Source organism: Pleurodeles waltl, chromosome 1_1, assembly GCF_031143425.1.
Source record: "Pleurodeles waltl isolate 20211129_DDA chromosome 1_1, aPleWal1.hap1.20221129, whole genome shotgun sequence".
Lineage (NCBI taxonomy): Eukaryota > Metazoa > Chordata > Amphibia > Caudata > Salamandridae > Pleurodeles > Pleurodeles waltl.
Window position 1 is genome coordinate 436,464,355 of NC_090436.1, and position 22,526 is coordinate 436,486,880.

Sequence of the window (22,526 nt, forward strand, 5' to 3'; positions counted from 1 at the left end):
TTTATTCTAGTGTGACAAGCATGCTGGACATTTGCCACAATGCATCTGCTGCAAATCACAAATTACGCCAATGGAATGAAATGGCCCTCTCCATTTATACACTGTAAAAAACCCACATCGGGTGCAGTGTGAATGCAGTATGAATCCGTGTGTCAAAAGCAGAGAGTGCATAAATAAATGTACAAGGCGCAGTTATAACTACCATCACAAGAAGCACTTCTTGGTGCCATCGCAATTCCATTCCGACGCTGCGCCAAGATTGAGTATACCTTAAGTTTTGGGCCCTTGGAGACATCACTGCTACCCCAAGAACAGATGCTAGGTGGGTGATTGATCCATCGCATAGGACTGGGGGCCGCATTGGTGAGTGATCATAACCATTACCAGGGGCCACAATAAACAAAACGGAGGTATGTGTGCATGCCCAGCACCATCAAAAAAGGTACACATTGCCTCACAGACCACTGGAACACGCTGGTTGGGTTACTTGCAAAGTCCTGACAGCAACACTGAGGGTGAGAAAAAAATAAATCTGGGTAAGTCTGTGCCAATTGCCCCTCTAACAAAACAGCACAATCTTCAATTAAACTCAATGGGTAAAAAGACTTAATTCACACATTATATCCTAGGTTGCACTGCAGCTTCCAGTCGTGACTGACCCGGAGATTAAGATTTCCGGGCTGGAACGGGAAGAAGAAGAGAGGGGTGAATATTAAAGGCCAAGAGACCGATAACCTGCACACCCGTAGCAGCCTGGGAGCACACTCCAACTCACTGGCTTGCGATGCCTGCTGTCAACAAACCGCAAAGTGAGAGAAACAGAGGCGCTTTACGATCAAAGCCTTACAGACTTTTGACATCTTGTATGATTGCACACAGGGCAAGCATGTTTTGCGGAGGGATTTCTGTTAACATAATAGCGGCCATAGAGCTAAGAAGTAGATCCGGCCCAGGAGCAGCCGTGCTGTACAGATAACTGGAGATGCTGAAGACGACAAGTTAAAACAAAGAACACTGGGAACTGGGGAAGCAGATTTGAGTCCCACTGTGAGCTCAACAGCATGTGATTCTGGCCAACTCAATCCCTCCTCGAACTAAAAAAACAAGCTACTGTGTCTGGGGAAGAGGTCGTAAGAGGAGGGGTCAAGCGGGGTGCTGACATGTTTGGTCATAAGAAAGAAGTTCCATCAAAGCATATGAAAACAGTACTTGGGCCTTGAGACACTGATAAGAGCAAAGACACAAGGAACAAAGAACAAGCATAGGTAAATGCAGGAAATAGTATGCTACAGCCAATGGAAACGGAGGACAAGTAAGGGGCAAGCATAGAAACGAATGAAAATCGAGGACGGGATGTAAGTCCCTTTTAAGAATTATATTGAATATAATAGATTTCACAAGCACAGCACAAGTGCTGTGCAGGAGAAACCTAAAGAGTGTGAGGGGTGAGAGAAAGTGGGAGAGAGAGAGAGAAAGAGAGAGAGCATCAGCAGATGGAAGCTTCCAGAGAGTGCGGCAAGGAACCTCACATGCCCTGGAGTGGGCTTCAGAACAGTGGTGTAATGAAACTTGAGGGGGCACCCCTGCAAAGTACATGGAGCCCCCCCTCTGAACTCACTCAGGAGCTCTCAGGCCAGGGTACTCTGCTGTGGGGGGGGGGGGGCCTTGCAGCTCAGGGCCCACCTGTACCACGGAGGCTGCAGGGGCCTTTGTTACACCACTGCTCGAGAAAGGCCTTGCCTGGTTGGAGGACAAGACGCAGGCTAGTCCTATGTGCAGGACAGGAAACACCTACTATGAAAGGAAAAATAAGTAAAATAAATAAAGAACTTTATAAACACATGAACGTTTTTAATGAGAATGTGGAATTCCAGATTGTAAATTCACGAACTGAGTTTAAAGTTACCTTGAGTTGCATGCTTGGGTTTACAGTGGCCTTGAGTTACTTGCCTGCTAATGTGGATGAGATCTTTACCTTTCTAGTATGAATTGAGAGGATTCTGGTACTCATCTCACTCATCTACATTTAGAGACTTCTGACCAACGCCTGAACTGCAGATGGAGTGCTCTTCTTGACTGTAGTTTTTTTGTGCTCTGATCTTGTTGATTGATTGCGCAATCTGTGATCTAGCCCTGCTTCATCATATGATCTTACACAGTGACTTAAACAATACTCTAAGGATGCATATGTCGGAGTTTAAACCATGGCATTTTGAATGCAATTTAACAGATATTCAGGACTTTCCAAATAGGAACCAGTGGAATAATCCAATCTGATAAAGATACTCAAGTCATTTTTAACTGAGGAAGTTTTACCTTTCAAATACAATTTAAAACATACCAAAATCTCCTGATATATCTTCAAACATAACTTGCAAGTCGCTGAGATCCAGAACCTTAAGTGACTGAAAGCGAGGCAGTGCTGCACCTATAAAAAATGTAACATCTCATTAGATGGGAAATGAACGAAATTGCATTAGTGCATTACATAGACTGCAAGTAGAGTGACCAGCCAGCTTTATGTCATAAGAAAACCATGGGCCCGATTCTCAAAAAGAAGCTTGGAAATTTACCTCTCTTTGTTTGCACCTGCGTTTGGAGCAAATTTCTTTGCTTTTTGGAATTCAGACAGAAGCACTCGCCGTTTCACAGGAGTAGTTCTTGAATTAATTTATGAGTTCTAACTTACTCCAGTGCAAAAGCATTTATTCATATGTAAGTGTAAAAATTAATATTTACAGTGCATAAAAATGTGCAATGGAGCATTGGCACATTAGTCCATTTGGTTCCTTTGAAGCAACCCCAAAGTGTTGGGTAAAATGGAATTATTTGGTCACTCTGTCTATACAGTTTATTTCCTATCTGAGAGCAACAGTAAAATAAAAAATAAAATGAAAATGCACTGATACTGTCAAGTCAACTCATAAATTCTTTTATTTGGCTTAAACATTAAAAGCATAAAAATAATAAAAATATACAAAATCCGATTTAAAAACCTATAACACGACATACATAGTTCATTAAGTTATTTTAACCATTGACCAATTTCATTTCCTTGTAAATCTTTAAAAGTACTACATACTAAACAAATCATCCCATATACAGTTTTAACAAGACTCACATCCTTATAATGACATAAAGTGCAATTTCCTATTTAAAGTGCTGTACATTTTACATGGCAGAATTTCCATATTTCCATCATCCAGTTTAAAAACAATCAATTTGTGCCATTTCAAATTCTTAGTTCATCTTTCCTCCCTACAATGTACCTGGCACTGTAAGTTCAGTTAAGACCCCTCTTAATCCTATTAAATATTGGCCTAGTGCACAAGTTACATTCAGAAATCTCATGTCTATTAATAATCTAAGTGCTTGGACTTGGTTAATAATATTATATTCCATAAAAACTGGTTTTAAAAACCTCTTACGCACCTCTAAAAACCAATAGCAATCCAGAAGTAGGTGTTGCATGCTAAATTTATGTTGTACACCACATGTACATACACCCAAGGATCCTTAAGAAACAATTTTGCTTTAGGGTCCATATAGCCTGGATTCAGCCCAATTCGGAATTTTAACACTGCATCCTTTAATTTTTAGTTAGGTAGGGCCTCTATATAGTGAAAGTTTTCCAGGTGCCGCCATCCCCCTACCATAGCCTGGGTTGATATTTTACACTCTAAATACTTCAGGTCTATTTCTCTTGCCTTTTCCTTCACTATTGCACGTAGATTTTGTTTTGGGATTTGTGCACCACGCCACTGATTGCCAGGTAAGCCTAAGAGAACACAGATCTTCTCTAATCATCCTCTCACTTGTAGCGCCCAATATAATTCACTTGTTATTATTTCTTGTTTACACAATCTTGCGATTTTACAAATCCCCTCATCTCTCACGCTTAACCAAAACTTCAGTGTTGCTTGTAATCCCTGATAAGTCCATGCCGTCATTTGGCATCCTGCTCTTATAGCTTGTAACATACTTGACGGAGGTAATGATAACAGACGCTTTATACAAAAGCTTTCTTCTGTCTCCCAATTTAGTTTTCCTGATAGTGTTAGGACTTCCACCCGATATTGAAATTGGGGACGTACCATTGCATTAAAAGCAGAGATAACTGGCTGGAGGGAAGCACTCCCATATTTACTACTAAATTGTTTCAATCCCCAGACTGATGATAAAGCTCTATTTTTAAGGCTTCAATATGATCTTTCCATTTCAGGTCTGAGTCAAACCACATACCTAAGTATTTATATTTGTTTACCTTCTCTAATTTTTGTCCTCCTAGCCGGTAAACAAAATCACTCTTCATTTTCCCTATAGACATAATCTTTGTTTTTTCTAAATTTACGACCATTTTTTTCTTTTGGCAATAATAGTGGAACACCTCTAATTTCCTTTGTAGACCTAACTCCGTCATATCCATTATCACTAAATCATCAGCATATAATAAGCAGGAAAACTGTACACGATCCGTTTTTGGGCTTAGGCCTTTGACCTCCCACAGCAACCCAGGCAAATCTGACAAAAATAATGTGAATAATATTAGTGCCAACACAAAACCTTGGCGCAAACCAATCTTTATAGGAATCTTTTTTGACAGCAAGCCACTCGTGTCTAAAATTAATTGGGCCCAATTTTGCGAATGCAGGCCCTGAAGGAGATATAATAAATTCAATTCAATCCCTAACTGTCTTAACATATTCCATAGCAAATTTCTATCTACCAAATCAAATGCGGCGCGAAAATCCACAAAACAGCAGTACAGGCTTCCTCGCATTTCCATTGATTTTTTTGCTAAAGACCATAAACTAAAGCAATGATCTATTGTTGATTGCCCTACCTTAAATCCGCCTTCTTCTACAGGTATCAAATCATTTTCCTCTGCCCAGTCTTTAATTAACCCCAGAAATATCTTTGTGTATGCCTTTTCACCTACATCTAATAAACTTATCAACCAATAATTTTTAGGTTGTGTTGGGTCTTCCTTCTTATGGATAAGTCTTATCACGCCTCCCTTCCAATTCTCTGGAAAATGGCAGAGATCAAGAATCTTCCCAAATGTATCATTAAAAAATGTAGACCACCAATCAATATTTTTTTTTATTATTATAGCTGGGAGATTTTCCGGGCCGGCCGCTTTAGTTAGTTTAAGTGCTGCAATAGTTTCTTTTATTTTTTGTGGGGCAAAAGCTAATCTCATATTCTCACCCATCTTCCTAATGACACCATGTCCTTCATCGGTGCCAATACCATTTTATACGATAGACAGATATTTACACCAATCCTCTTCCCCAACCAAACACCGCATGGTTCCTGATACTTTCCCCTCCCTTACCAACTGCCAGAATCCCCTAATATTCTTTGTTCTTATCAATTCAATCATTGTGTCCAAATTTCTGTTGATATATTCCCGTTTCTTTTGTCTTATGAATGTTTTATATCTCAATTTTGCCTGACAGAGCTGCACTTCTATGTCGATAGTAGGTCTTTTCCTAAATTCCCTTTCTAATCTTCGAATCTTTTGCTTTTTACTCCTACATTCCCAATCAAACCATACTTCACTATTATTAATATTGTATTGTTCTCCCTTCATCTTTCCCACTTGCTGTTTTTTAAATGTCGATTTTAGGCAATCCACCATTAACGCAATGCCCTTATTATAACCTTTAAACGCATCTCTAGGATGTTCCTCCAATGGAAAGTTTGGATAATTGACTATCCATTCATTAAGTACTTCTAGACTGCTTTCTGTCAAACGGGTCGTTATTCTACGAGGGTTCTCAACTAGTGCTATCACTGCCTTTTCTCTTTGATTTTTATCAGTTGATTGTATTGTTAATTGAAGTGCCCAGTGATCCCTGCCCTCTATATGCTCAACTTCAAAATCCTGCACTTCTCCAAAGGACCACGCGTTTACAAAAGCATAATCAATGGGGCAAGTCTGATTGTCTAATCGAAAAGTCTGTTTTGCCGGGCGGTCCTTCTTCATTCGACCATTTAGACAGAACATACCTTGGGATCCTAAAGGTCTTACTAGGGATAAATCACGTGCAGAGCATTCTAATTTTGGGTAGATGCTATTTGGAATTTGTGCAACTATCAATAATTCCTTATACAATTTATCAATACTATTGGGGTTAAGTTTGTGATTAAAATCTCCCAACATTAGGGTCAGATATCCTGGTTTACCAATACTTAATAGTTCCAGATCTTCCTCAAACAGACCCAGCTGAATATCATAATCATACATTTTCCCCGGTTGTATTTATACATTAATTATTATTAACCGTACAGCTCCTCCAATTGCATTATAGAGATCCACCTGGCCTGCCAGTAGCCACCGGCATTTAGTCTCGAGCTCTATAAACTTATTTGCTATTCTTGTTGAGGCTAAGGTTATTAGACCGCCTGATGGACGACCTAACCCTTGCTGTATTGCTCCCTTGAAGAGTCTCATGAAACCATCGACTAGATCGGGTTCGTCGCACAACCAAGTTTCCTGGAAACACACTATATCATACTTTCCAAGCTCTTTTTAAAATAAGTCTTGTTTTAAATGCTTTTTATAACCTCCTAGGTTCCAGGAAAAAATCAAATGGCTGTGCGGTGAGCCTAACTCCTAGTCTACAACACTTAATTCACCCCTCCTATAATTATCACAAGGGTATACAGAGAGCTTAGGACAATTCCTCCACTGTGGGTCATTATTTCCAGTAGCAACAGTTACAGTTAACCTCCCATTGTTTCCATCCACACACCTTCTTCGGTTGTTATTGTATAACAAGTTACATTGCACTTGGTTAGGGAACAATTCTGCATGACATATAAGGGCCCTCCCTTCTTGAATCTCGCACCCTAACTCTCTTTGTTGTACTAATCTTATACCATCCTTCCCTAATTCTGCCTCTGCTTGCAGTACCAAACGTCTAATGCATTCACAGTAGAAGAGTGCTTTAGTCACCTCTTCCCCCCTTTGTGCTTAATATGAATCCAATTTGCTTTATGTCATCTGACTCAATTTCACATAGACTTGGACACCGGGCCATAACTTCTAGGAGTCGGGTATGATTCAAAGGTTTTAGCTTTCTATGCCTTTTCCTCCCAATCTCTCTTCCCCATGGTGCTAGATAGATCCACCTACATTTACTTCTGCTACGGCTCTCCCACTCCCTCTTTTCCTCGAGGCCCTTAGGTTCCATTATTTCCATCTCCATCCCCCTAGCTGTTCTATGAGTGACATCCTTCTTTTTTTCTTGCTGGCTAACTTCTCTGTATGGTACGATAGGTACCTTTTGAAGCGTGGCCCCTTGCTCTAGGGCTGCAACGTCCCACCCTTGTCCTTGCTCTATCCTTGGTGTATTGGCCTAGTCTATCTTTCCCACGCTCCCTACAGAAGTTTTCCTCCCAACATTCCTTTGTTTACTCTGCTTACTTTGCCTCCTACAGCGAAGTTTATAGTGACAACTATTAAACCCATAACCCTTCCTCCCGCTTCTATGATTCCTCTTCATCACCAGCATTGTTTGTTTAGAGACATATACTGACGCTTGGTCTAAGATCTGTATTTTATCTATTTCCCCTCCTTCATTACTGGACTCCCGGGTATCATGGATATCACGAGTATCTGTTTCTTGATCTCTTTTTTCTAGCACTGGGTGTACTAGGGTTGGCATACTGCTATTAATACATTTTAACTCTGCTGTTATCCCTTGCAGTGGATTTTTATGTACTTTCTTCAAACTATTGTTTACAGTCAGTACTTTCAAGATTGCTTGCAAAGTCTTCTGCATTAGGAACATTACCTCCAATAACGATTCAGCTGGTACAGCAGTAGTATCAAAAACAGATGCAGATGCAGAATGTTTACCCAAAATAGGTGACGATGACAATATATCCAACTTTTTACTTCCTTCTGCAGTGCCCCCCCAACCCCCTTCCAAAAATCTCCCCCCTCTCCAAAGCCAGCGGTATCATCTCCTCAAAGTTTGTACTATCCCTTTCTTGGGATGAGATGCAGGGGGATGACGATTGCCTGGGTTCCACCAACCCCTCATACCCGCCATCCTCCTCTGACCTCCTCACTAATAACAAGTCCTCTGTCTGCAATAAGTCTGAAATCGGGAACTCATTCCTCAAAAAATTCAGAATGCTCCCTTACACTCTGATTGGCATCGACCATATTACTCCCCTTTGATAACTGTAGCTGTGATGTGTGGTGTTTTTAAAAAAAAAATATCGCCCCACAAAATCTCTAATAGATGTTCCAAGTGGAGTTCCTGAGGATCTTTCATGATTATCCATGGCAGCTCTATCAGCTCTATTAACGCTCGAGGCCTCCTCCTGTCCTGATCCAGATAGCTGAAGTACTTGCTCCCCTCCTCCTGCTTGATCTCCATACGGCGGTGATCCTAGCGATGGGTATTCTTCCATGGACTCTCTTGCCTTAGGGCGTGGATTTGGTCCCCTTTTTCCACCACCACCCCGTGATCTCGCCTTACTCGCAGGCATTATATATATCCCTCGTTAGGGCGATACTCCCCACACAAGACCTCAAAAAGGCACAGGGACAGATTACACCGAGATCTAATTGTAGATGGTCACTTTCTGGGGGAATTTTTCCCAAACTTCACAAAGTCTGCTGTAGCCTGAACTCCACAGGGACCTTCAGCAACTTGCTGCTCCTCGCTGCTAGATTGAACAATGATACGGAGGGAACAGAGGAGCACAGGAGCACAGGAAAACACAGAATGGCCTTACTCAGAGGCAAGACCTAGGCCACCACATCAACACCAGCTCCACACCATGAGGTCCCCCCAGTAAGCTCCAAGCCAAGCTCCAAGCCACGCTCTGACCTCAAACGCCCTTGAACGCCCTTGAACACCTCCAATTTGTCCTTTAGTTCCAGCCTCTACCTGGCCCCGGCCTCCGCTCCTATCGGGCCACCAAGATCACAGACCCTCCTGTGGGTCATTAGGCAGCGATGGTGGCACACTGTGCACTGCCACTGTGCACTAGCAGGCAAACAGCGGCACCGTATCCGCTGTGTCCGTTGTACTTACCTCAATTAAAACCACAGCCACGACTGTCGGAAACGCTGTCAGCGCTATCGGTGGCTGGGCAGTGGTCAGGAAGTAATCTAGAATTCTAAAATCCCAGACGAGCGGAGCGGAGCTGCTAGCAACAGCCGCGGTGAGCAGAAGCCGTGGCGAGAAATGACAACAGCGGCGGTGGCAGCGGTAACAGGCTCGGCCTCTTCCTCCTCTCCTCCATAGCGTAGTGTAGTGTGCGTGCCTCTCCACTGTACTGATGCTACTACATTTGACAGACACTGCAGGGATTGTTCCAATTCAAAGCCAATACATTTATTGCATTTGATTATTTGGAAATTATCCACAATGTAATAAAATCATTTTAGCCAAAAACCGTTATCTTTCCTCAGAATGAGCCTTAAATTGCTCTGCAGTTGGAATCCCTAGACCAACAATCTGAAGGACATCAGGCCATCGATCTAAGTAATTCAGACCATCCTCCCTATTTAGGATGTATGTTTCAGCTAGTGGTGGCTGGTGACTTTTGAAAGTGGTGGGTCGTGAATGTTGTTGATTAGGTTGAAGGACGAGTGAGCACAGCATGTGAGTGTGACTGCAATACATGGTTCAGCTGGGCTTTCCCAAAGGGTGCACTTTACAGGACATTTTAGTGATAAAATGCTGAAAAGCTAATCTGAATAGAAAATCTTTAAATATTTAAAAACTTGAAACAGCAGTGACAGGGTAGGAAGGAGGCGACGCCTAATGCCAATGGAGGAGGCAGCACTCTGCAGCGCTCCCGCTGGTGATCCCCATCTGGTTTCATCCTGCCCCCTATATCTGGCAGAGGAAGCCCCCAGTTTGAGCACACGAATCCCGCATCTCGATCACAGGTGGCAACTTTCCAGGACTATGTCCCGAGGCCCCAGATCGAGGAGGAGCCTCCCAGCCTGACTTCTCGGGTTCACTCAAAATGGCAACCAGGATATACGCGCTGCCTTGAGCTGCTGGTGCTGCTCTCGCTGGTGGGGGCTTCGAGCCACACAGAGCTTAGGGACTGCCTGGCAGGTGTCTGCTGGGTGGCGGACGGGTGACGCTGCCCAGCCTCACACACTAGTCTGCAATTCCTGCTGGATGGGCCCTATGAGTGTCGCCACTGGAGGCGAGGAGGCGGGTCAATGACGAGGTGGGTGCTGACAGAATGGCCTCACATAGATTGCCCAAGGTGACGGCTTGCCACCGGGTGCCACCTACAGAGCACTTCGACAGCTGATCCTGGGGTGGCCTGTGCATGCGGAGCTGGTCTGGGGGAACGGTAGGGGTGTGGTTCCTTCTGGCTCCTTGGATTCCAATGGTAAAGCCTGAGTGAGGGCCTGGTGGAGGCAGTTGCTGCATGACAAGTGGCACCCAGGGGGACCAGAGCAGGGTGCCTAGAACTGGGCCGTGCTGCCATTGCAGCTCCTGCAAATGCCACCATTCTGCCCAGCAGAGCTGGATGGCATACAGATGAGCAGGAGGGAGGCAACAGGCAAGTGATACTAGTCCCTCTTCCCTGGCACTGAGTGAGCATCCCTGAGAGGAGAAGAAACTGCCAGGCACACTGCAATACCTTTACTAGGGCCCCACAGTGAGAGTGGCCCTGTGCCTGAGCCGGGCATAGAGAGCTCCTCTGATATCCATGGGGATGCCTGAACGATATATGCACCTGATGCTATGGCCCCTTTGGCACCTGGGTGGAGTGCACCCTAGAGAGACAAGCATCCTGTGGGAACCCCCTCAAAGATCAGATTACCTCTATTGGCAGATCACAAGTGGAGTTCCCCCTTCCAGCTGCTGCTTCTCAATAAAGACCTAGCATCTGCAGACCCAGTCACCTACAATCACCAGGAAAGTGAATTTTGAAGGGAATCCCTGTAGGAAAGTACCATCTTGCCTGGCATGTTACCCCCATTTTTTACTTGTGTGTCAGTTTGTTTTTGCTTGTCTCACTGGGTGCTCATAGTTGTGGCCTGAATGTGTTCCCTGTGCGGTGCCTAACTGTGTCACTGAGGCTCTTCTAACCAGAACCTCAGTGCTTATGCTCTCTCTGCCTTTAAAGTTGTCACTGCAGGCTAGTGACCATTTTTACCAATTCTGATTGGCACACTGGAACACCCTTATATTTCCCTAGTATATGGTACCTAGGTACCCAGGGTATTGGGGTTCCAGGAGATCCTTATGTGCTTGCAGCATTTCTTTTGCCACCTATAGGGAGCTCAGGCCATTCTTACACAGGACTGCCACTGCAGCCTGAGTGAAATAACATCCACCTTATTTCACAGCCATTTTACACTGCACTTCAGTAACTTATAAGTCACCTATATGTCTAACCCTCACTTGGTGATGGTTAGGTGCAAAGTTATTAAGTATGAGGGCACCCTGGCACTAGCCAAGGTGCCTCCACATAGTTCAGGGCAATTTCCCCCGGACTTTGTGAGTGCTGGGACACCATTACACATGTGCACTACATATAGGTCAATACCTATATGTGGCTTCACAATGGTAACATGAATATGGCCATGTAACATGTCTAAGATCATGAAATTGTCCCCCCATGCCAAATCTGGTATTGGGGTGCCAATCCCATGCATCCCCGGGGCTCCAGCATGGACCCTAGGTCCTGCCAACCCAGCTCTCTGGGGTTTCCACTGCAGCTACCGCTGCTGCCAACCCACAGACAGGCTTCTGCCCTCCTGGGGTCTGGGCAGCCCAGTCTCAGGAAGGCAGAACAAAGAATTTCCTCTGAGAGAGGGTGTTACACCCTCTTCCTTTCGAAATAGGTGTTAAGGGCTGGGGAGGAGTGGCCTCCCCCAGCCTCTGGAAATGCTTTGAAGGGCACAGATGGTGCACCCCTTGCATAAGCCAGTCTACACCGGTTCAGGGATCCCCCAGCCCCCTCTCTGGCGCAAAACTGGACAAAGGAAAGGGGAGTGACCACTCCCCTGTCCATCACCACCCCATGGGGGGTGCCCAGAGCTCCTCCAGTATGTTCCAGACCTCTGCCATCTTCAATACAGAGGTGTGAGGGCACAATGGAGGCCTCTGAGTGGCCAGTGCCAGCAGGTGATGTCAGAGACCCCTCCTGATAGGTGCTTACCTGACTAGGTGGCCATTCCTCCTCTGAGGGCTATTTAGGGTGTCTCCTGTGGGCTTCTCTGCAGATTACGAATGCAAGAGCTCACCAGAGTTCCTCTGCATCTCCCTCTTCAACTTCTGCCAAGGATCGACCGCTGACTGCTCCAGGACGCCTGCAAAACTGCAACAAAGTAGCAAGAAGACTACCAGCAACATTGTAGCGCCAAATCCTGCCGGCTTTCTTGACTGTCAACAGAATCTTCCCCCTGCTAACGCAGGCACCAAACTTCTGCTTCACCGGTCCTCTGGGTCCCCCTTTATCGTGACAAGTGTAATCCCTGGAACACAGGAGCTGGATCCAAGTGACCTCGACAGTCCAGTGGTCCATCTGTCCAAATTTGGTGAAGGTAACTCCTTGCCTCCCCACGCCAGAGAGTAATCCTGTGTACTGCGTGAACTGCAGCTGCTAGGGCTTCTGTGCACTTTTGCAAGGAATCCTTCGTGCCTAGCACAGCCCAGGTCCCCAGCACTCCGTCCTGCATTGCTCAACTCACTGAGTTGACCACCGGCTTCGTAGGACCCTCCTTTGTAGTGTTGAGACGACCACTGTGCTCAGTTTTCTTGAACCCGTGTTCAAGTACTTCTGCGGGTGCTGCCGGCTTCTGCGTGGGCTCTCTGTGTAGCGCCCCCTCTGTCTCCTCCTCCAAGGGGCGACCTCCTGGTCCTTTCTGGGCCCGGGCAGCACCCATTTTCTTCAACCCCGACCTTTGCGGCTAGCAAGGCTTGTGTGCGGTCTTTCTGCGTGGAAACAACTCTGCATCCTCCAGCACGCCGTGGGACATCTTCTGTGCAAAGGAGAAGTTCCTGGCATCTTCCGTTGTTGCAGAATCTTCAGCTTCTTCCACCCAGAGGCAGCCATTTTGCACCTTCATCCGGGGTTTAGTGGGCTCCTGCCCCCCTCCAGTCACTTTCGTGATTCTTGGACTTGGTCCCCTTCCTTTACAGGTCCTCAGGTCCAGGAATCCGTCTTCAGTGCTTTGCAGTCTGTTGTGGTCTTTGCAGAATCTCCGGACTTTAGTGTGTTTCTGGGGAAGTAGGGTCACTTTACTCCTACTTTTCAGGGTCTTGGGGTGGGGTATCTTGGACACCCTTAGTGTTTTCTTACACTCCCAGCGACCCTCTACACACTACACTAGGCCAGGGGTCCCTAAGTGGTTTGCATTCCACTTTCTTAGTATATGGTTTGTGTTGCCCCTAGGCCTTTTGCATCCTATTGTATTCTACAGTGTTTGCACTACTTTTCTAACTGTTTACTTACCTGATTTTGGTTTGTGGGGGTATATTTTGTGTATTTTACTTACCTCCTAAGGGAGTATATCCTCTGAGATATTTTTGGCACATTGTCACTAAAATAAAGTACCTTTATTTTTAGTAACTCTGAGTATTGTGATTCTAATGATATAGTGCTATATGATATAAGTGGTTTAGTAGGAGCTTTGCATGTCTCCTAGTTTAGCCTAAGCTGCTCTGCTATAGCTACCTCTATCAGCCTAAGCTGCTAGAACACTACTAATCTACTAATAAGGGATAACTGGACCTGGCACAAGGTGTAAGTACCATCAGGTACCCACTATAAACCAGGCCAGCCTCCTACAATCCCCCTCTTTATTTTCTTATCTCATCCTGAGTGTGAAAAAGTTCCTGCCACTGTGCGGAGTCAACAAATGGGGCGCCTCTGAGTTGCAAGCGTGGTCCCCTGACCCGTATAAGTTAGGCACCCCCAGGTGGAGAAGACAGTTTCCCCCCTCGATTGCGCTATGGGGTAGACAGCTTGCAGAAAGGATCAGATGGCAGAAGAGGACTTGTTAGAGGGGACAGTGCACTCCCACCATGATCGCAACATATTGCCTGTTCCTTCTGAGGCTCTGACTAACTCCACGCTCTGGGATGTACTGCAGGCCATAAAGGCCTCCCACAAGGCTTTGGAGGCCAAAATTGACTTCCTGGCCATAGATAACGACATCCTCTGTGACCACCACCGATGCTTAGCAGGCAGAGTCATCTCTACTGAAAAAGATATCCAAAACATTATGCCAACCCTGAGGGATGTGACCAGCAAACTTACAGCAATAGAATCGAAGGTACATCACTTGGAGTAGAGAGTAGAAGATACTGAGAATAGATTCCATCGCAACAATTTTCGTGTGACTGGCCTCACCGGAGTGAGTGGACGGGGGGGGATCATGGTGGTGTACCTGGAGCGATGGCTAAGAGAGGAGGTTGTGTCTGAACATCTCTCACAATTCTTTGCACTAGAAAGGACACATAGAGTGCCAGTATGCCCTCCATCCCCTGGAGCACCTCTGAGACTGGTGGTGGCAAGACTGTTACACTACAAAGACAGAGACCATATTTTAGGCCAAGCAAGGAAGAAATGGGACCTCTGCGTTGAACATTGTGTAGTGTGCATCCTCCAAGATTTTTCCAATGCCAATGATCCACTTTTAAGGATGCCAAAGCAAAACTTTGTCAGCTGGGAATCCTACACTCAATGATATTTCCCTCTTGCCTCAGAGTCCTGACAGCAGGAAAAACACAGTTTTTTTTACCCCTGATGAGGTATGGTCCTGGCTCGATGATCAGCACCCCAGCCCAGAAAGAGGACCTCAAAGTGCTGGCAAGTGTAGAACCTGCTCACGATGTAGACATGACTTGCACACCGCATCTGTCCCCACAGTGGAGGAGACCCGACGGGAATGTAGGAGGGTGATAGTGGCTGAGCCTCTGAGTAGCACAGATGCAAACACTACATCTCCACCAGATATAACAGCTGAGAGAGACCCTAACTTTGACATTGAGTCCTGTACACCTGGGGACTTAGGGGCTGCAATGCCAGTGGTGACTCTGGGCACTGCTGATGAAATCATATGGGCTAGAGACTATTAAAAGAAGGTCGAGTAACACCAAGAGACTGAACTCAGAAAACGCTGCTGGGATAGTATACTGCCCATGGGCCCCCAATGGCCAATGTTAAGCCTTTAATATCACATGCTGGGTGGGAAGTGCCGGGCGGGGGTTTGTGAGCCACCATGACCCCTATTAACTGTTTGCAAGCAGGTACACTTGCAGGCATGGATAACTGTTTGAATATTTTGGATGGGAGGTTTTCGCCTGCTTACCATGAGGAGCGGTAGTTGGGATGACCGCTGTTGGATATGTGTTGGGAAATGTTTGGGTTATACTCTCACAGGAGTTGTGTCCTCAATGATCGTATAATTGGTGGTGTGATAGGAGGAGCCTACGGAGTCAGATTGGATGACACAACAATGACATCCACACTGAATTAAAAAATAATATCATGGAATGTAGGGGGCATGCATGCTCTGACGAAGCATCACAAGATGTTTTCATACCTGTGGTGAAGGGGAATTCAGATGGCCATGCTGCAAGAGACAAACCTCACGCCCAATGAAGGGGCAGCGCTCCACAACTGATGGCAGCGGCAGGCTTAATATACCACCTACTCTCCATATGCCCGGGATACCCATATCTGGATTGGAGCGGGAGTCCCATTTCAGTCACGGGAGGCCTCACTGTCCTAGAAGGGAGATTTGTGCACTACTACATGAAACTCTACAAAAGTACCACCCCATATAAAGCAGAGGCGTACCATGCCTTTCTGACTCCATTTCCCCTGAAGGCCATAATGAGGGTAGAGGCAGCAAGTGTAGGTTGAGACATAACGATTTCTGAGATAAAGGGGGCGATCAAGAGCCTGGACCACGGCAAGACACCTGGGACAGATGGGTTCTCAATGGGATTTCATGCCACATATTCAGCAGGGTTGGCCTCCAGGCTGGCTGTGTTATATCTGGCAGCCAAAGAGGCCAGAGCTGGAGGGCTTGGTCGTTCCCTTGTAGAAACCCAGGAAATCAGCCTATGACCATAGGACCTGTAGACCCCTCTCCATGCTGAACCTGGATTATAAAATCCTCAGCAGGATACACGCTACTTGCCTACTCCTGCACATGGCCACCCTGGTGCACCCTGACCAAACAGGGTTTATACTGGGCAGAGTAGAGCTTTCAACATTTGCTGAATTGTGGTGATAATGGGTGACGCCTCCTATGACAAGGCTAGGGCTACGGCCTTTGCAATCAACAAGGAGAAGGCTTTTGATAGCTTCGATTGGGCCTACCTCTACAGTGTACTGACCAAGATGGGACTGGGGGAGGGATACTTGACATGGGTTCGCCTGCGCTATAACAACCCATCAGGGTTTGCACAGGACAGGTCATCTCTGAAAGCTATAGGGTGCAAGAGGGAACGAGACAGGGCTGCCCGCTCTCGCCCCTGCTGTTCGGCCTGACCATGGAACCCCTGGCCAGCATGGCCATAGGACAGGGGTTTAAGTTGGGGCCTACACTCCATCATATTGTACTGTCCGCAGTTGTTCTTGTACTCTTCCTCAGGAATAAGAGCACAGACCTAGCTAATGCCAAGCAAATTATGGTTGTAGTTAGTGCCTTATCAGGCCCACAGGTTAACTGGAAAAAATCCAGACTATTCCCATTCAGTCTTGACTGTGTCCCCCCAGACGCAATGGGACCTCTACAGTGGGAACCCAGATGCCTCCCATACTTCGAGGTAAAAATATTTCATGACCAATGCAACATGATGGACGGAAACATTGGGAAAGGCTTTGGTCTCTTAAGTCCTGTACGGGGTTTAGGCAAGCACTCCCACTCTCAATAATAGTCCATGTGGCTCTGCTCAGAATGGTAGCCCTCCCCAGATTACTTTAGTTCTTCTCTGTGTTACCAATCTGGATGCCTTACACCACCTTTAAGGACCTCAATACCTTAACTATTACCTTCCTGTGGGGACAAAGTCGAAGGTGGGTCTCCCTTTCAAAATACAATGCCCTTCAGGAGATGGAGGGCCAGAATTTGTGTCCTGGTATTTAGTCGTGCAGTTGCAATGGTTCACAAAATGGATCGTGGTGCGCTGGACAACGAATGGGCCAGTGAGACTGTTTACACCACCACTACAGAGATTAGTTGGTGCATTACTGGGGATGGACTGAGTGATAGAGGGCGATAGGCAGGAATTAGAGGTCATCAGATGTTGTTGTCATTGGTGCCTGCAGAAAACTGGGACACAAGCCCCATGCACCCTGGGTCTACCCCTAACAATGCTGAAAGCATTGCCTCATGAGGGAAATTGGGAGGGGATGTCAGCCTGGCTGGAGGCAAGGGTGATGACAGTGGGGGACCTATTTAGGACCGTTGAACTCCTTCCCTTTGACACCTTTGGGGAGGAATATGGCCTACCTCAGGGGCACTTCCTACTCCATAAGGCGGGGAAACGATAGCAGTCCAAAAACAAAGGAGGGCTGGTCTAGCGGAACCACCAGCTCATGGACCATGCAGTATTTGTCAGCATTGGCGGGGAACCTAAAGCGATCACCTGCCTACTCAGAGCACTTGGGAGTGATATGTTCCTCCCGCTGGACACCCTCAAGGCCAAATGGGAGGAAGACTTGGATGCACCCATACCCGACAACAACTGGTAGAGCATATTAAAGAGGAACCAGAAAATATCCCTCATTGCCCGCTTTAAGTTAATTAATTATTTTTTTTACATAGCGCATACCTCACACTGAGTCATACAAACAAATACTTTCACACAACGGGGGCAGCTTGTTGATGCGGGGTGGTGGGGGCCTACATTACACATTTTTAAGTTGTACGATGCAGCTTTCATCAGTTGGGCAACACTATTATGCCCTAATAAAGGAACTGCATCTGCCTTGACATTCCACTAAAAAGTTTTTATTGAACTTGCTCAGCATCTTTTTCAGCACCAGTGGCAAGTATTGCAAGTGTTTCTGGCTATTGTGCATCAGGCAGCCTGGGGACAAGAGGAATAGAACACAGCCAATCACTGTGCAGCTTTTTTTTAAAGCCACACTGTGATTTGCCTGATTTCCATGACTGTCTCACTGGCAGAGAACACCTTGATTGCCCGACACAACAGGTGGCCTTATGTTTTACTATCCGATGCACACAGGTCTCTTCTGTCATAATGAAGAGCCAACAAAATAGGGTGACAAATATGAAGGAGATGGAGGGGTGTGGGCAAAAAGAAAGCCAATCCCAGCAGCAACAGAACCCAATATACTTCCTTAATTAATCCCACTGTGACACCTGTTCGCATACTAACAAACCCAAAAGCTGAGAAGTTTCAGTGTTGCTTCTTGATGTCTATGTAAAAGAACAAATTCCACATTCGCAGTAATTTTGAAAAGTTTTGATAACCATTGTTGGATATGGTTGTTTTGGCTAGCAAACATCACAGTATGGTGAAAGCATGCTTTATTAATGGCCTCAAACATATGAAGAAAAGCACATCTGCTGACACCAGTCCCTTCGTGAACTACATATGGACCTTAAACATGGAATGACTCATTTGGACTTTGGCGGTCAATTTCCCTGACCGCCAAAGCCCAACCCGCCAGATGACCGCCAGTGCTGCATATTATGAGTGCTGGATGCTTTCTGCCATCATTGAGGCGGAAAGCAGCAGCAGTGGTGCTAGCGGTCAGCCCTGCAGAGGCAGGTGCCTCGCTGGCACCGCCACACCAGCAGGAATCGGCCTGCCGTATTAAAAGCCGTAATACGGCTTGGCGGAGTCCTGCTGGTGTGGTGGTGGTGGCGAGGGAAGACCGCCAGGATCCATCCCCTCCCGGACGTCCCCCTAGACTGAAGAGGTAAGTGGGCGTCCAAAGAGAGGGGATTGGGTGTCTGTGTGTTTGGGTGCATGTGTGCATGTTTGTGTAGAGGGTGCTGAATGCATGCGTGTATGTTCGGGTGAATGGGGGTGTCTGTGTTGATGAAGGTGAGTGAGTGGGTGTGTCTGAGTGCACGTATGCATATGCTGAATGGGTGTGTATGCATATGCCTGCGTGAAAGGGCGTGTGTGTGAGTTGTGGATGGGTGGGGGGAGGTGCATTTGTGCAGACATGTGTGTATGAGGAGACAAATTTCTGACTTTAGATCTTAACAAATCAAAACCCTTAAACAGTCTAGACACCCATTCTTCCACCTTACGAAGAGCGCCCCAAGGAAAACAGAAAGCCTTAATTGCAGCCATTCTACTCTGAGAGTAGAAGAAGACCAACCTTTATCAAAACCTTCCTGTGAGAACTGCAAAATGGACTCAGGAGAACATAGAACCCACGAACAATCCTTCTCCTTACACCACCTTGAGAAAGAGACTATAAGATCTCCTAGATGACAATCTTCTAGATGCCTGAATGGACTCAGAAACTGCTTGAGACATTCCCAACCTTCTAAGCCCCTTCTTCTCACCCTGAAAGCCACTAACCCCAAACTCTAGAGGGACAATAGGGGTAACTGAAGGGGAGCTAAGAGGGGGCACGGGGACAGGGGCAGGAACCACACCGGATCTATGCCATGTCCATTAGCAGAGGAAAGTAATGTTTCCGAGGCCAAAAGGGACATCCCAGAATCACCTCTCCATTGTCCTTCTGAAGCCTTGCCAGAAGATGAGGAATTAGAGGAATTGGAGGAAATGCAAACAGCAGGCTGTCTGGCAAGTGACATGTCTGTGCATCCACTCCTGCTACTTGAGGATTGCTGAATCTGGATATATACTGGGAAAGAAGAGAATTGGAATGGTCTGCAAAGAGATCTACAGAGGGGTTCCCGAACCTCTGGCAGATCCTGTGAAACATCTTCCCTGCAAGTCTCAGATTCTGTGAGGAAGGGAGCACTCTGCTTAGAGCGTCTGCTGCTTTGTTGTCCTTAGAGAGAGTAGATTCTTCTCTTAAGTTTTAAAGGAAAAATGTTTTAATAATCAAACAATAAAATACAATTAATAGTTGGAATAAATGATACAACAAAAATTAGGCTACAAGAGGAAATTCTCTCTAAGAACACTACTTACAAATTAATATCATTGATTTTAAACACACATTCAATATATATGTAAAATATTTCTAACCACAATAAATATAACAAAACAAATTGTGGAGGTTTAGAAACCTCTTTATTTCTAGGAAAGTGAGTACGCAAAGAGTAAGCTAAAGAGTTTAGGAAATTTGTATTCAGTATCCATAGCATGTCTCTTTTAATAGCAAGGGATTAAGGGGATGCATAAGCTTTATCTAGTTTATGGTTACAGCATACATCATACCACCAAGCCTGAAAGGATAATTTTGAGTCTTTCCAAGATTTAGTAATTTGTTGAAATGCAACAGTAAGCAATAAATCTAAAATTGGGATATTTCTCTTTTCTTAAGGAAACCATTCTTCTGCAAGACTACCTAAAATATATTTGTGAAATTAAAAGTTATTTCAGTATTTATTATGATATTTATTTGATTCCAAACTTTAACCCAAAATTGATATGTGAAAGGACACTCAAATAACGTATGTTTAAGATCTGACGATGACATATTGACATACTGCAGGTCCAACAAGATGAAGAAGAAGCAGAGTTAATTTTGTGTAATGACAATGGAGTAATTAATAATGTATTATATACAAAGAACAAAGTTTGAATTGCGTTGGCTGCTCTTGAGGATTTTCGTATTTTACTCCAAACTTTATTACATAAGGAGATTGGAAAAGAAGAATCTAAATCTTTCTCCCACTGCAGTTCTACTGTAGATTTAGGTCTTTCTTCAGGAGGGGCAGTGATAACACGATAAATATGGGAAGCTGACGGGCAATTCTATAAGAGAGTTTTTATTTGAGAAGATTGAACAGTAGAATTATGCTGAGCAGGAAAATCCTGATATAATCTATGTACAATATTTATTAAATTAGCATACTTTCTGGCAAATGAAACTGGAGAGGAAAATTGATGTTGAGCTTGTACAAAAGAAAGAGAAATCTCATTATCGAATAATTGAGGCACCCATTTTAAACCTTTTATTTGCCATGTTTTACTATAAATAGTTCTGTTATTAATCTTGATATATTTGTTATACCAAATTGATGAGTTGAGAAACTGATCTTTACTATCAGTATAAGAAGCATAAATGGGCTATACAATTCTACAGGAAGAGAGATGGAAGCTAGTTTCTGTGTTAGAGTTAAAACGTCTGGGAATGAAAAGGGATCAAAAAAAGATCTTTCAACATCAATCCATAATGGTGATTTAATAGAATCCTCCTCATTTTATAAAAATAAAGCTTGCTTGAGAGAAAAGGCCATATGATTTGAGCGAAAATCTGTGAAGTTAACTCCTCACAGAAGTTTAGGTCTCATTAGTTTTTGAAGGGACATTTGAGGTTTTTTATTATTCCATAAAAAATTTGACAAAATAAAACTGATCTTTTTAAAATAATGACAAGGGGTGTAAATTGGGATATTTGATAAATAAAAAATAAGAAGCAACATCATCTTAAGGGAATCTAATCTGCCCAACCAAGATAAAAATGGAGGATTCCATTTAGATATTAGAGAATTGAGAGTAGAAAACCATTGCAAATAATTAAAGGACATTAAACCAGAGACCCAAATATTTAATTTTATCATTGTTCCAGTGGAAATTGGACATTTAAAAATTCTCAAGAAAACAAAATTTATTTAACAGAAGTTTTTCACATTTACCTTTATTTAATTTATATTCCAAAACAGAGGCAAACCTTTCAAACTTCCAACAGGAAAGTAGGAAGTGAAAATTGTGGTTTTGATATAAAAAGTAAAATATCATACGTATAAGCGTAAACTTTTTATTGTTTTTCCCTATATTGAAAACCATGCAAATCTGAATTGGCATGAAGTTTCATTATCAAAGGTTCCAAAGTAAGAATAAACAAAAGTGGTGACAACGGACATCCCTGACGGAGTCCACTATGAAGTGAAAATGAAGGTGAAATGAGACCATTTAGAAAAACGGTGGAGACAATAAAAAGCCTATTAAAACAATCAAAAGCTTTTTCAGCATCTAAAGCAATTGCTGCTATAGTTTTTTTTATAGGTAACAGACTGACTTAAAATATTAAAAAATGGCCCTCCGGGTGGTGGCCCAAAGCAGACTCGGAACAGAGGTCCAACGGACAGTCAGTGGAGACGGCCACCAGGCCCCCGACAACGAACGCGCTCCAGGAGGCGCAGGGCGCAGAAGGGCTCACGCTCCAGCTCCCCCTTGGGGCCCCCATCCGGGGGTACCACGTCAGAGACTTTACCAAAGCAATTGGCAAGCAAAGGCCCAGGGGGAGAGGAGGAGGGGCCACGGGCAAAGGGGCCGACGCCTGTGTGCTTGGAGACGGCTAGTGACTCTGATCTGTTCCGAAGTCCAGTGCTGTAAATTCAATTGGGAGGGGAGGGAGGGAAGGGCGAGTAA

At 44.9% G+C, this 22,526-nt stretch overlaps 1 protein-coding gene across 3 annotated transcripts in view; it reads right to left on the bottom strand.

Moving 5' to 3' along the window:
* The window catches only part of LOC138284953 (baculoviral IAP repeat-containing protein 1-like), a 472,954-nt gene that overhangs the window by 59,058 nt on the left and 391,370 nt on the right, over nucleotides 1-22,526 (bottom strand). For all 3 annotated transcript variants that reach the window (XM_069224320.1, XM_069224310.1, XM_069224328.1), the window contains one exon: nucleotides 2,342-2,428. In XM_069224320.1, the coding sequence (XP_069080421.1) occupies nucleotides 2,342-2,428 (87 nt within the window). The remainder of the gene's footprint in view (nucleotides 1-2,341; nucleotides 2,429-22,526) is intronic.